Below are 14413 nucleotides of genomic sequence, written 5' to 3'. Positions count from 1 at the left end.
AAATATTACAGTACCTAGCTGAGATGCTAAGCAGTGGACTTTCATTCTCCTTCATCAAAATCCATGCCTCAGCCATTTCTGCTCAATACAACACTGATCCCCCTTTATTCTCTCATCCTCTCTTAAGACAGTTCCTCAGAGGGGCCAAGAATATAAAACCCCCAAGGAAGCAACCAGTACCTGCTTGGGACCTCAATTTCATTCTAGAAAAACTGACCCTGCCTCCATTTGAGCCAGCTGCTTCAACAGAACTGCAATTTTTGTCATGGAAAACAGCCTTCCTTCTGGCTATCACCTCAGCACGCAGGGTTTCGTAACTACAAGCCCTCATGGCTGTGCAGCCTTTCATCATTTTCCATCAGGACAGAGTTTCCTTATGAACCAACCCTTCCTTTATGCCAAAGGTAGTATCCAGTGTAGCCTTGAATCAGGCTATCCATTTTACCTACCTTTTACCCTATTCCACAAAACAAAGGGGAGAGACTACTGCATTCCTTGGACATTCACAGACAGCTTCGTTATTACTTGGACAGGACAAAGCCATTCAGAAAATTGGAGCAACTCTTTGTGTCCTATGCTACAGGTGTTCAAGGGAAGGCTATTTCCAAACAGACAATCTCAAAATGGATAGCCCACTGCATACGCTTTTGTTATTCTTTTCATGGTAAAACTGTACCTACAAGCATCAGATCTCACTCCACAAGGGCCACAGCTACCTCTACAGCTTTCCTCAGGGGGGTTCCTACCAAGGATATTTTGGAAGCAGCCACTTGGAGTTCTGTGCATACTTTCTCCAAGCACTATCACCTACCATTATACTCCAAATCTAGAGCGGGCTTTGCCACTGCAGTCTTGCAGGGCATCCTTGCTCCTCCTAGTTCCACTTAGTGCCTACCACCCCTTTTTTAGCTTTGGGATTCTACCCATCTGTTATGACTGCAGCTGTATGCACGATGAACATAGTACAGTTTTGTACCTACCATAAATGTAGATGTTCGAGTGCTAATACAGCTGCAGTCCAGGTTTCCCTCCCTCCTTCCCCTCTTGGGACAGGCCTAATGGCTAACACCTCCTCATACAACCTGATTTGGGTATTCTTTTATGGTGTATTTGCTTGCAACTACTGTTTTTTGATTATATTGCATTGCATTATTACATAAATTCATGTTTTGCCTTCCTTCTGGGGGCACCTGACATCTGGGGCAAGAAAAACTGAAGAAAATGGCGTCTGCTGGTTCTTTTATACCCCTGACACACTGATGTCAGGGAAGAAGCGACGACATCCGACGCCGGACCTAGACTTTGGAATTCGGCTGACCGAGGACCCACCTGACGGCAGGATAACCCATCTGTTATGACTGCAGCTGTATTAGCACTCGAACATCTACATTTATGGTAGGTACAAAACTGTACTTTTGCTCTTCCCTGCAACGTTATACTTGGAAGACTGTATTGTTGGTGGCTCTTCTGCCAAGAGGGATTCTGAACTTCATGCTGTCATGGTATTTCCTCCTTTCTTTGTTTTTTCTCGAACACAGGGTGTATTTTTGTACCAGTCCTTCTTCTAGGCTCAAGGTGGTTAATGATTTGACCCTGAAACAGTCCATTCATGACCCTTCTTTCTGTCCATCTTAAAGGATAACTGCACGCACAGAATCAAAACATGTTTGTTTCATCATAGTTTTGTGTTTCCTACATTTTAACACCACTCTTGGACTGTTTACAGGGTTTTAAATATTTTTATACCTAATTTCTGAGTCTAACCACATGGGGCACAGTAAACTAATTCTATTATATAAGGGGACCTTCATTGTGTCACTACTAGACAGAGGCACAGTATTCTAAATTTATTCTGTACATTTTTTGTACCACTTCATGGGGTGGCAAAAGCCACATCACTATGGCTAGGCTTACAAATGCCCCAGGGCAGATAGCCTAGTACTATACTATGAAACTATGAAATTGAAGAAATAAAGCGTTAGGTCAACAGAAATTAAATAGTCCACAAAAAGCACAAACACTGACTTGTCACATATATCAAAATGATGATGCTTCCAAGTCAAAATGTTGCAAACTATTTTATTACATCCAATATTGAAGTAGTTAAGCGCTTTCACCCACTACATGTGGGCTTCATCAGAACTAAAATTAAACAAAATGATGACCAAGAAGGCGAAACAATAAAGCACGGATTGGTGCTGCCACAACAAGCTGAAGTTGAATCCACCAAGCACAAAAGCAAATCACATTAACGTCTCACAATACACAGTACGTTTTCGTTTATCCTACTTCATCAGATGTGGGCTGACACAAAACCAGAACCTTTTATGCTGTATGTTATTATCCTAATTAACCAATCACATTTACTAAGCAATCAACTTGTACTTGCAAAAGAATACTTTTGTACTTTTGACCAACTGTTAAAAAATTATTTAATATAATTTAACATGTTTTAAAATGAAAGTGTGTGGACATGACACTACTTACTCACATAATCCTACCATGAACGCACTTGTCATTTAAAAATACATCCACTTTTGATAGAATAAAATGAATGAATGAATAAAATAAAATGAAATATGAAACTTGTCACGAATGCTTGTGATGCTACTACAGGATACAAACAGTTTATGTAGCACCATCTAGTGGCCAAGAAAGAAATAGCAAGAAATGACAAATAACAAAAGTCTCCTTCTTCTTTCGGCTTTTCCCAGTTAGGGGTCGCCACAGCGGATCACCTGTCCGCTCATGATTGGCAGTGGAGTTTTACATTGTTGAGTTGCCAGCCCGGCGCCCGACCTTCCACAGAAGGCACACACACACACACACACACACACACACACACACACACACACACACACACACACACACACACACACACACACACACACACACACACACACACACACACACACACACACCTAGGGCCAATTTAGAGTGCCCAATCCACCTACAGCATGTCTTTGGGATGTAGGAGGAAACTGGAGCACTTGGAGGAAACCCACGCGACCACAGGGAGGACATGCAGACTCCGCACAGAAGGCACCCCAGCCGAGAATCGAACTGGAGAGCCTCTTGCTGTGAGGCGGCAATGCTAACCTCTGCACCACCGTGACCGCCCCAAATAATAAAAGTCTCCACTTACCTTAAAACATACAATTTCAAAGGAAACAAATGCACTTTATAAACATACTAAGGAATGTCCGGCAGCACAATTTTTTTTTTTACGTCATTGAGAGTGTGGACATGGATGCAAGGGGTGGGCTTTGGGAGGAAAGAATAGAATATAGAGAGTTGTATTGGCAACTAACCCTGGAGGCAAATAAAGTCTCTGGTCTTAATGAAAATATTTCCATAGCCCCTCTTTTGAAAGTAAGATCAACAAAATTGTAGCAGTCTGGCTTGGTAATTTTAGAAATTTGCTTAAATGTTCCCTTATATGGTCTCCTAAATGTTTTTTAAAAATATTTCTCTACATGCTTCTTTTTATTAAATGTCCTTTCAAACGTTGTTCTTAATACATGGTTTTAACAGGTGGTATTAATTTAATGGAAATATGTATTTTTTAAATAGCACATATATTGTAGATTATTTAATGTTAATTGTATCATATAGTTAAACATTCATTTTAAACACTAAGTATTTTAAAACATGTATACTATATCAATTTTTTAAAACGCATTTTATGATAGGTATGTTTTAGGGTAGGTGGAGACTTTATTTGTCATTTCCTGCTATTTCTTTCTTGGCTACTAGATATTGATAAATGAACTGTTTGTATCCTGTAGTAGCATCACAAGCATTCGTGACAAGTTTCATATTTCATTTTATTTTATTCATTCATTAATTTTATTCTGTCAAAAGTGGATGTATTTTTAAATGAGAAGTGCGTTCATGGTAGGATTATGTGAGTAAGTAGTGTCATGTCCACACATTTTCGTTTTAAATCATGTTAAATTATATTATTTTTTTTAACAGCTGGTCAAAAGTGCAAAAGTATTCTTGCAAGTACAAGTTGATTGCTTAGTAAATGAGATTGGTTAAGTAGGATAATAACATACATCATAAAAGGTTCTAGTTTTGTGTCAGTCCACATCTGATGAAGTAGGATAAACGAAAACATACTGTGTATTGTGAGACGTTAATGTGATTTGCTTTTGTGCTTGGTGGATTAAACTTCGGCTTGTTGTGGCAGCACTGGTCCATGCTGTATTGTTTCGCCTTCTTGGTCATCATTTTGTTTCATTTTGGTTTACTTTTTAGTGTTGGTGACCTGGTGAACATTACATTTTTGTAGTCTTCATCAGAACTACTAACACAAATTCAACTATGGTGTAAATAAAAGTTTTGGCGCCAAATGGCCATTTTAAAAAATCTTCCCTTAAAGATATATACTCCACATTAATGAAATGCTCAGCAAACCACTGAGCATTAAGATTGTGTTGAATGTTAAAAAAATATTAAATACTTGTATTAATACTTGGTTCTAAAAATATTACTTCAATAAACGTAGTACTGTATCATGGCATAATTGTAACAACACTCGAATGTACTAGTGTGCTGATGTTAATATTACTACACATTGATATGAACACACACTAAAATACAACCATACTGATGAAAAAAATATAAAAAATAATAAACACCAGCAGCATAACATTAGTCAGTAATTTAGGTAAGCCAACAAAAAACTAAATTAATAATATGTGTTGAATATTATCATAAAAAGTGTATATTTATATATGTAACCCATCAGTTTATAATTTATAATTTCCTAGCCAAAATCGGTTTAATGGATATATGATCATTAAGACCTGGCAAAGTTGAAGCATCTGTGTACAATTGCCACAAAACCTCTTTGTATCCTAAGGTGGCCTTAATGTTACCCCCCTATGATCAAATTTTACATTCTCTAAAATAGCAAACTTAAAAGAATGTAAATTTCCATACTTTTCAATGTGCCTATATAAGGCATTAACATCCTTCTTTCAGATACTATACAAATGATCATAAATACGTTTTTTAAAAAAACTTTCCGTTTTCCCTGTATAGTATCCGGTACACGTTGTACACTTAGCCATATATACCACAAATTTGGAATTGCAATTGCCCTGCCGAAATCTAATACTTGTTTTATTAATATTATCCAGTGTTATTGCATCTTCCTCCATAATATGTGTACATTGATTTCACCGTCCACATTTCATTGTGTGTTTCTCATAATCCTTTGTCCTTCTGCTGTTTTTGTGTTCTATATACAGCTTCAGATTACTACCCATTTTGTACACAAACGTTGGTCTACTACCTACTATGTCCGTAATGTCCTGATCGGCTAGCAGCACATTCCAATTATTAATCAAAATATTCTTAATTTTGTTTACCTGAGGTCCATATTCCAGAATACAAGCCCGTTGATAACCCTCCACCTTAGCTGGTTCCAATCTAACTAAACTTAGGGCATTATCCCCCCTGTGATTGGCACCCAGTAATGGGGGATATTTCCTGCCCCAGTCCTCAATAATATATAATCTGATTGTTTAGTCTACTCCATAATGCAGTGCTTGTCTGTAAAAAAAAAAAAAAATTGTCATGCATGCCTATTTCTTCCTAAAGCTCCTATCACTGCATTGATTTTAAATGCATACACTGCTGTCTTTCAGTCAGTTTTAAGTAACATTTTATGCTGTTCAGTGACTACTTAAAACACAAACAGTGCAAATGCCACAGAACAGACTTTCAAAGTGCTATTTACTGCTGCTGCTTTTTAGAATGGCTAAACTGTAGTGTTTTGTGAAGCCTGAATTGTACTATATTGATTCTTCTCCCATCCCTTTTCACACCTAACTTCCCTAGCTGTCAAGGTGCTAAGGGTAATTTGAGATGTTACCACAGCAGGAGACTTGACTCGTGTACTGTTTCCTTGTTCTAGCCTTTACTTTCTGTATGGGTAGGGGAAGGACCAGGGAGCTGTGACATCATAGCATGGGTTAGTTTTTAGGAAGGTCGTGGAGATGTCAGTTTGGGGAAGGAAATGGCCAGAAAACTACTAGTATTCATTGGTGTTGATGATGTCAATGAATTGGAGGCTGCAGCAAGCTTTACTAGGGTGGGACAAAAGTTTGTTGAAAGTGAAACACCACAGTATAGTAAGGTACTGTTCTAGTGGAGAATATTTTTAATGCTGTGTTGTTTATTCATAGCAAAGACAGTAAATAGGGAGAAAAAGGACAGAGAAGTTGAGCATTTAATAATAGAATCTCATTGTTTCCTTGAATAGAAAACTAGTGAAAGAGTTCTTGGCTTTATATAGACAGCTAAGCTGCTACCAGGGCAAGACAAAACATATCAGGAAATCTGAGCGACTTTTTCTTTCCTTTCATGCCAGGAAGTTACAGTGTCTAAGCAAACCACCTCCGGGATTTCTAAGATCATTTCTTTCTGCTATTCTCATCTTGACGAGCAGCTTTCCATTTCTGTTTGCTCATTCTACCAAGGTTGTGACCTCTTATGGTGCTTTTTTACAAAGGGTCTGGTTACTTGATCCATCTTGGAAGCTGCTACTTGGTCTTCTGTTCACACTTATAAGTTGGATGTCATTTCCAGGGCCAGGGTGCGTTTTGCTGGGGCCGTTCCTCATAGGTTTATGGAGGTCTTTTTTTATACCTTCCTCCTACCATAGGTTTTGTACTTTCCCAAGACTGAAGAATACTACAACAGTGGTAAAGAAGGACATAGTACAGCTGTTGTAAGATCGCACCATCACGGTGCATGTCCTGTTTCTCACTGTTGTAGCAGTCTGTCCTCCCTCCTTTCTGGCTGAGGGGTCTTTCTTGCATCTTTTTTTTTCTCCGTCCTTTCCTGGATGTCTATTGTTGCCTTCCTCTGGGGTTGCTCTGGTTCTCCTGGGACACTTCATTTCTCAGAATTGGGCATCCGTGCATCACATATGTACCGTATACTTTGCACATAGGGCATACATCTGATGTATGATGCCTGGAAGGTGTAGAGGTTTTGCTGTGTTGGTCAGATGTTCTTCTATCCTCAGTAGGATATCCCAAAAGTAGTGAGTACTGCAACAGTAAGAAGTAGGACATCTACTGCTGTGGTAAGATCTTGCACGACTGTACTTTCTTTGGAGAAAATAATGACAAAGACCGAGAGTAGTGAGACAGAGGTGTGTGTGTGTCAGCTGTTAAGAAACAGTGCGACCTTATATAGTCCCTATAACGCACAGTAAAATTTTATCAACAGTAGAGAGTACCAAATAATGAGTATGTATTGGGTCATGATAGTGTCATATTATTTATTGGTAGGTATCTTCCTGCAAGGAAGACCCTGTTAATTGGATGCATATTTATATATTTATTGATTTTTGTTGTTTGGGGGGGGGGGTAGAATACCAGCAGATTAGTTGAGGAAGCATTTCAGTGCTCAGCTAATTGCTTCACTGAGTGTAGTACCTAGAGACTGAGAAAATAACCAGAATGGAAAGGGGATAAGAGGATTGTAAGAGCTTAGTTAATTTCTAGTAGGTAGAAAGAGTCTAGTAGTTGGCATCAGAACATTAAAATAATGGCTCCCTATTGAATTGTTGGTAAGAGTGAATCTCGAAGATCGCTTTTCTCCTTAAAACTTCTTTTTGCAGGGGGACCAACCCCCCCCCCCACCACCACACACACAAACACGTACCCTGAACTTGGCTCAGAGAGAAGGGAATATTCCAAGAATTGGCTTCTCAGATTGAGTACATACAAGTCTGATCTTTCTACCATTCAGTCTGTGCATTTCAGAACTTGCTGTATCTGGCCCCAGCATTTCAAATGGCTACCTACAATAATGCATTCAAGCAGTATTACAGCCCTACAGCTTAAAAGGGGAACTGCCTGATGCATAGTTATCTAGTAATCAGCACTAGCACATTAAAATACATGCAGGCAATATAAAAGTGACACATCTTTAAATAAACTGCATGTTTTGTAAAGTGAACTGCAGGTTTTAAAATTAATGTCATTATATTCTAATCATTGCATAAGCTGTAGGAGAGCACACAGCCGAAAGTAATATTATGGTGCATTAACTGCATGTTATTCACATTAAACTTTGACACTATAGTACCAGCTACACCAGGTAAATTAAATGGACTTTATAGAGGCTTATGTTATAATTCTATACAGCCGAAAGTAATATTATGGTGCATTAACTGCATGTTATTCACATTAAACTTTGACACTATAGTACCAGCTACAAAAGGTAAATTAAATGGACTTTATAGAGGCTTATGTTATAATTCTATACACTGGCAAAAAGAAGAAAAAAAGCTTTCGGCATATCTTGAATTTTTTTACATTACTAATGTTATCGCAGTTAGACGTTGCCCGTTTGATTCTCAGTTAGAGCGTCTTCTGTGTGGCAACATGCGTGAATGGGCATTACTTCGTTGAAGGTTGTGCGTTAGGCCCGGCAAGCCAGTATGTAAAAATCTACTGCCAATCATTAGCGGACCGGAGTTCCGCTGTGGCGACCCCTAACCGGGAAAAGCCGAAAGACACAATACTAATGTTATTAACAGTGTAAGTGGGTTAATATTTATGTTTTATCCCAAAATGGGCTGAAAGGAAGCTGCCATTCTGCATGGTCTTACAATCAAGACTTCTGTCTCTTTGATGTCATTTTATAGGGACAGACAGTCAACCATATGATGAAAGGATCCTTTACTGTGGTTCTGTCTATCATCTTACAGTTACAGTAATTTCCTGCTGTTTGACTGTCCATATTGGTCTATTTCATTGCTTTTCTTTCAACTTGTATTCATGGTCATCTCGGATAGAGAATTTTAGAATACTTGTATAAATCAGGCTTGAAAAAGTATGTCAATTTAGTTGCTTTTTCAAATTAAGAACTGCAGTTAAGTCCGTCAGTGAGAACTTAACAGTTGTGATTAGAAGATTGTTACCAAGGCTGAACTTTCAAAATGTCAACTTTCTTATGGTCGAGACCACAAGATCAAAGTTTTGAAACTAAAAAAATTTTTTTTTTTTACGTTTTTGCAGGGCAGCAAGCCTCACCTGCACTCCACACCCCCTGCTAATTAAATATACCAACTCTGAGATTGCACTACAGCAAGGAAAATAGTAAATATACTGTTCTGAGGTGTACGCCGATTTCCATTTAAACAGTTTGAAGTTTCAAAACTTTGATTTTATGGTCTCGACCAGAAGAATACCAACGTTTTTGAAAGTTCGAAATTTAGAAGTAGACCCCCACTCTCCTCCATGTGTATATACACACACACACACACACACACACACACACACACACACACACACACACACACACACACACACACACACACACACAGAGTCTCTCATTGACCTGCCTCAGCCAAACTGTATATAATACAAAAACAGTAGCAACAGATACTACAATAAGATAAACACACACTTCTATAGAAACTGGTGTGTAGAAAAGCAGCAGAAATCAAGTACTGACAGAAAATCAGGAGGGTGATATAAAATATTTTCTTTGTGTGAGTCTTAAAATTTGATTAGAGGGAAATATAGCTTATTTGTTGAAATCAAAACAAACTTGGTTTGTGTGTAGAATTTTCTTGTTCGTTCACATCTGAAAACTAACCTGCAACACTTTTGTTCAGATTGTAATGTAGCTGCAGAGTACACTATTTGTTTGAGAGGTGATGCTGGCTGTCTGTCACTGCCAAGGTACTTTTAACTTGCTAATTTACTGATATATTTTTTTTTTTTTTTTTAATGGTTGAGTGAATTAAGTGGATTGACAGATCTTATAGGTATGCATACTGTGTGTTTGTGATATGGAAGAAAAGCCTGACAGTCTGCTTGGCTCCCAACTTGACTTGTAAAAGCTGTGGATGGCAGTAGCTATTAACGGATTTTGCTATAGGATACTTATGCTGCTCATAAGCATGGATGGTTGAAATTAAAATCCGTTATCTAAACTAGTTACTGTAACCTTCAGCCTACATCGATGTGGCAGGTGAAGATACAGTCATGGGAAAGGCAATGTGAGATTTCTCAGAAGGCAAACAGAAACAAGCTCTGGCATGCATCAAATTATAAAAGTTGTTAAATTATGCTTTCTCAATGTTTGATTGAAGGGAAGGAAAATAACTTCTTTGGAAAGAAATACGTGATATTTAGGTGGAGTAGGTGTTTAATCTTATGTTTCTGAGAAGACTCCTACAGTCTTACTGGATGTAGAAGGAGTTCAGTGTGTAGATGTTCTGTTAATTAAATGTCCAGAGATTTGGATGGATAACCTATTTTTCAGAAACCTTTGTCTCCATTTTCTATGTCTGCAGGTTGAGATGTATGGTGTAGAGGGACTGATATTTATTACTACCTCGACAGTTTTGTACTCCAGCTGTGTCTGTGGACATGCTGCAGTATTGGCCACATCTTAATGATTGCACAAGTGTTGACCACTCCACATGCTGGTGTCCTCCTCTCACACTTTGGACACTGAAAAGACTGGTATCCTTAACTGCATTTAAGGAAAGTGTCATCTGTTTTTCAGTATTCAGGTTTAGAACTTGTAAATATACTTAGGTTAAAGCGTGAATTTTTTATTTATTGGCAGTTCATTTGGTGTTAGTTTTCTTTTGTTAACTTGGATCAGTAATCATCCTCTACAGTTTCTCTGTAATGATGGGTGTCAAAGTGTTTAATATGTTGCTGTCCTACCTAGATTCAGTGAATGGTAACGTAGTGTTCTGGGTTGTTTCAAATTTTGCTGTCTTGTAAAGTTGTGTGTGCTGTCTAACAGTTAACCTGGGTATTGTGCATTTTTATGTACACTAGACATGTAACTCCTTATTTTTTCTTTAGCTGTTGCTGAGAAATATGTTTGACATATTATTGATATGTTCATGTGTGTTTTCTCTTAAGAAATTCACTGAAAACTCCATTTAACAAGTTTCCAAATTGTGATGATATATAGCTGTCACTGCTAAATCCTGTTGCCCCATACATGGACTGCTTAAATTCAATTGCAGCTCTTGTATGTACAGGGAATGCATTTCTTTGCTGGCTCATCATTTCATGCATTTTTCAACTCGGATGCCACCCCATTTTTAATTAATGTCGTTGTGTCTTTCGGCTTTTCCCGGTTAGGGGTTGCCACAGTGGAACTCCGGTCTGCTAATGATTGGCAGAAGATTTTTACATGCCGAGTTGCCAGCCCTGACGCACAACCTTCAACGAAGGTACGTCCATTCACGCATGTCTCTATACGCTCTAGACACTCTAGCTGAGAATCGAACCGGACAGCGGCTTACTGTGAGGCGAGAACTCTACTGCAGCACCAACACCGCAGTCTAATAAAAAAAAAAAAAAAATGCAAGAGTATTGGAGATTAATTTTTGAGTGGAATGTGGTAATTTTTTTTTTTTGTTCTAATACTACATCATATTGCCTACTTTACCCATGTTAAGAGAGTTTTTGAATAGTTCTTGGTTTTTGAATACTTAACATTCCTCATTTAGGTTTTAGCTCTACCGATAATTTTTTCTTTATTTTGGTATTATATGGGACTAGCATGTGAAATGCTATGATTTCGATTGGACATCACCATGTAACTAAGGAGGGCGAGTGGTATTTATTACCTTCATTGCTACACCAGCTCTTCTGAAATGATTCAGCCTTTATTGCTGTTGGGGAATTTTTGTAATACTGATACTTGTAGAATCAGTGCAGTTGTCTTAACTGTACTCTGTGCTGGACAAATGAACACATTTCATACTGTTTTAAGTTGTATAAATCTAGCAAGTTTACTATTTTGTGTAAAACAAAAAGTGCCAGCTTTGGCTTCTTATAGCTTAAAAGAAAGTAATTTCAGATTTTATTGTTGCAGGCATGTTTTATAGGGAAAACTTGTATTCCATGCTTATCTAAAGTGCAACCATATGTTGGAGAAGTACTACGTTTTGTTGGAGGTATAGGACTGTTCTTCAGTTTCACTGAGGTAAGTCTGAAGCCACAGCATGAGAATCTCTTGAAAGTCAGAGTTAATAGTAATCTCTCATCAGCACATGTTTTGTTCCCACAGATTCCATTTATATGTAATTTGTTCCTTCTCTTTTCTAAAGATTCTACCTCCCAATTATTTTATCTCTGTACTTGAGTTACAGTCTGTTTAAATTTTGATTTATATTTTCAAGTAATTGCTTTTTGGCAGCCAGTAGCAGTAAACTAATGGCTCACTATGCATGGGCAATTCAGATCCTGTATCCCAGCTCAGAAGAATAGCATCCATTTGTAGCCACAACATTTCCAACAGAAGTACAGTGTAGGGAATTTTTATTGTGCCAGCAAAATAACAATCCCAAAAAAATGTGTTCCCAGTTAGCTCTCTCCCATCCCACCCCAGCACTTGCTATCTGCCTGCAACAAAAATTCTCTGAAGTCTGCTTGGGTATCAGAATACCTGTGCAAACATTTTCAAGCAAAAATCTTAAACCCTTAGGACTTTGTTGCATACTTGGAAGCCATATAGATGTCATCCCATTGTCCCTTTGTATATTTCTGTTCCATTCTGTTTTGCCAGTCTTTTAACTTCCTCTGATTGATTGTTGTAGCTGAGCTGCAGTATTCATGTGCACTAATAATTATACATTTTTAACAGCAGCTTTTTTTCTGGACTCAACCAAAAATGTTGCTAGAGTGGAACTCCCCCCCCTGTCTGTTTCTGTTTGCACATTCTCTGTTATTAGTCCCTGGTAGAGAAGGTAGTCTCTAACCCACAGTTCAAACTTCTGGCTGACTACATCCCAGTCTTAGTTACCTTTCTCTCTAGTTATTTGCTTCCAGTATCTTGATTCGTTTACTGATTTTTTCCAGAAAATGTACCTTGACTTGCAGTCCGCTTAGTATCAACCTGTCAACTTGTATAGATATTGCCCAAGAGCCATTTTAAGCCAAGCCAGGCTTCTCCCAAATTTAACAAAATATTGCTGACATGTCAATACTCCAAGGAGTTTTATGGTTACAAAATAGGCTTATGCACATCGTGTTTTCAGTCTGCCTCTGACTGTTAGAGGCATAGGTACCAAACCAGGAGTAAATTTGCTATTTCCCGTCCACTGGTTCAAGTTACATTAGAATAGAGTTAGAGGTCAACTTTGCTTCACATGACTGGGAAGCTTGTTCCAGAGAAGGGTATTCTTTGAGACATGCAGGTATAAATCCCTACATCACAAGATGGGTTGCCAACTGGCACACTGACAGAACCCACACTGTAAAAGTTGCAGACTCTAAATCTGACTTTAAACCAGTGACAAGTGGAGTACCACAGGGTTCAGTCCTGGGACCTCTCCTGTTAGCCTGTACTTTAGAGAAGTAGATACCAAACACAGAAGGCCTCTGGCTAACGAAGTTCGCAGGTGACTGTAAACTAGGAGCCATAGGCGAGTCTCCAAATGATGTGGACATCCTACAGAAGGGCCTCACTGAGAGTGATGCCTGGTGTTAGAGGCACGGCCTCAAGCTCAATGCCAAAAAGTGCATTGTCATCCCCTTTGGTAAAAACTCTGTACCCATGAACTACCACATAAACGGCAGTCTACTTCACGCCAAATGTGTGATGAGGCCTTGCGACCCAGGTGGACAGTAGTCTCTCCTTTGATGATCACATCACCACAGTAGTCAGGAAATCCTTTTATGTGGCATGCCTCATCACAAAAAGGTTCTCATCCAGGAAAAAAGAGGCCATTGTTCCCCTCTACTCAGCACTCATTAGACCCATTCTAGAGTACAACGCCCCCTTTGGAATGTACCTCACAAGTCATCTGCAGCAGCTGGAACGGCCACAGAAGTACCTCACAAAAAGGATTACTGGCTTCAAACAGATGCCCTACACTGACGTCTCAAAAAAACTCCAGCTTTACTCTGTAGCATATCGCCTACTCCGAGGAGATCTCTGCCTAACATATAAAGCTATGTTAAACCCAGAGCTGTTGGACATGCTACACCTTATGAAATCCCAATCCCACCAAGTTACATGCTCTAGGCACCTAAACCTTGTCACCACAATAAACAGGACGTGCTGGAGGGATAGATTCCTGTCCCAGAGACTTCCTATACTGTGGAACAAGCTACCCATCTATGTCGAGCAAAGTTCCTCATTAGCACTCTTGAAGAAAAATCTTGATGAGTGGATGGGAAATAGGAAATGCACCCCGGGGATCACTTCTGTGGCTCTGCTCGACAGGGGCACAGGAAATTCACTTTCTTGGGTGGCTTAAGCCAGGGAACCTTGTTGGCTAGGCTTACTTAGGCCCTTGGGCCAATAGCCTAGTACCTACCTATGTACATGTCCCTCCACCATGTCCTATTCATCGCAGATGAGGTTAAGTGTTTAGCATAGTTATTTCGAATGCTGT

At 38.9% G+C, this 14413-nt stretch overlaps 1 protein-coding gene across 1 annotated transcript in view; it reads left to right on the top strand.

Moving 5' to 3' along the window:
• The window catches only part of TSPAN13 (tetraspanin 13), a 344204-nt gene that overhangs the window by 228931 nt on the left and 100860 nt on the right, over positions 1–14413 (top strand). Inside the window, exon 5 of the mRNA XM_044064742.1 lies at positions 11887–11997. Coding sequence (XP_043920677.1) covers positions 11887–11997 — 111 coding nt within the window. The remainder of the gene's footprint in view (positions 1–11886; positions 11998–14413) is intronic.

This window comes from Protopterus annectens, chromosome 3.part0, assembly GCF_019279795.1.
Source record: "Protopterus annectens isolate FY-2018-M chromosome 3.part0, PAN1.0, whole genome shotgun sequence".
Classification (NCBI taxonomy): domain Eukaryota; kingdom Metazoa; phylum Chordata; order Ceratodontiformes; family Protopteridae; genus Protopterus; species Protopterus annectens.
The sequence above is the reverse complement of the archived record's forward strand: the minus strand, read 5'-3'. Positions and strand labels throughout refer to the sequence as shown.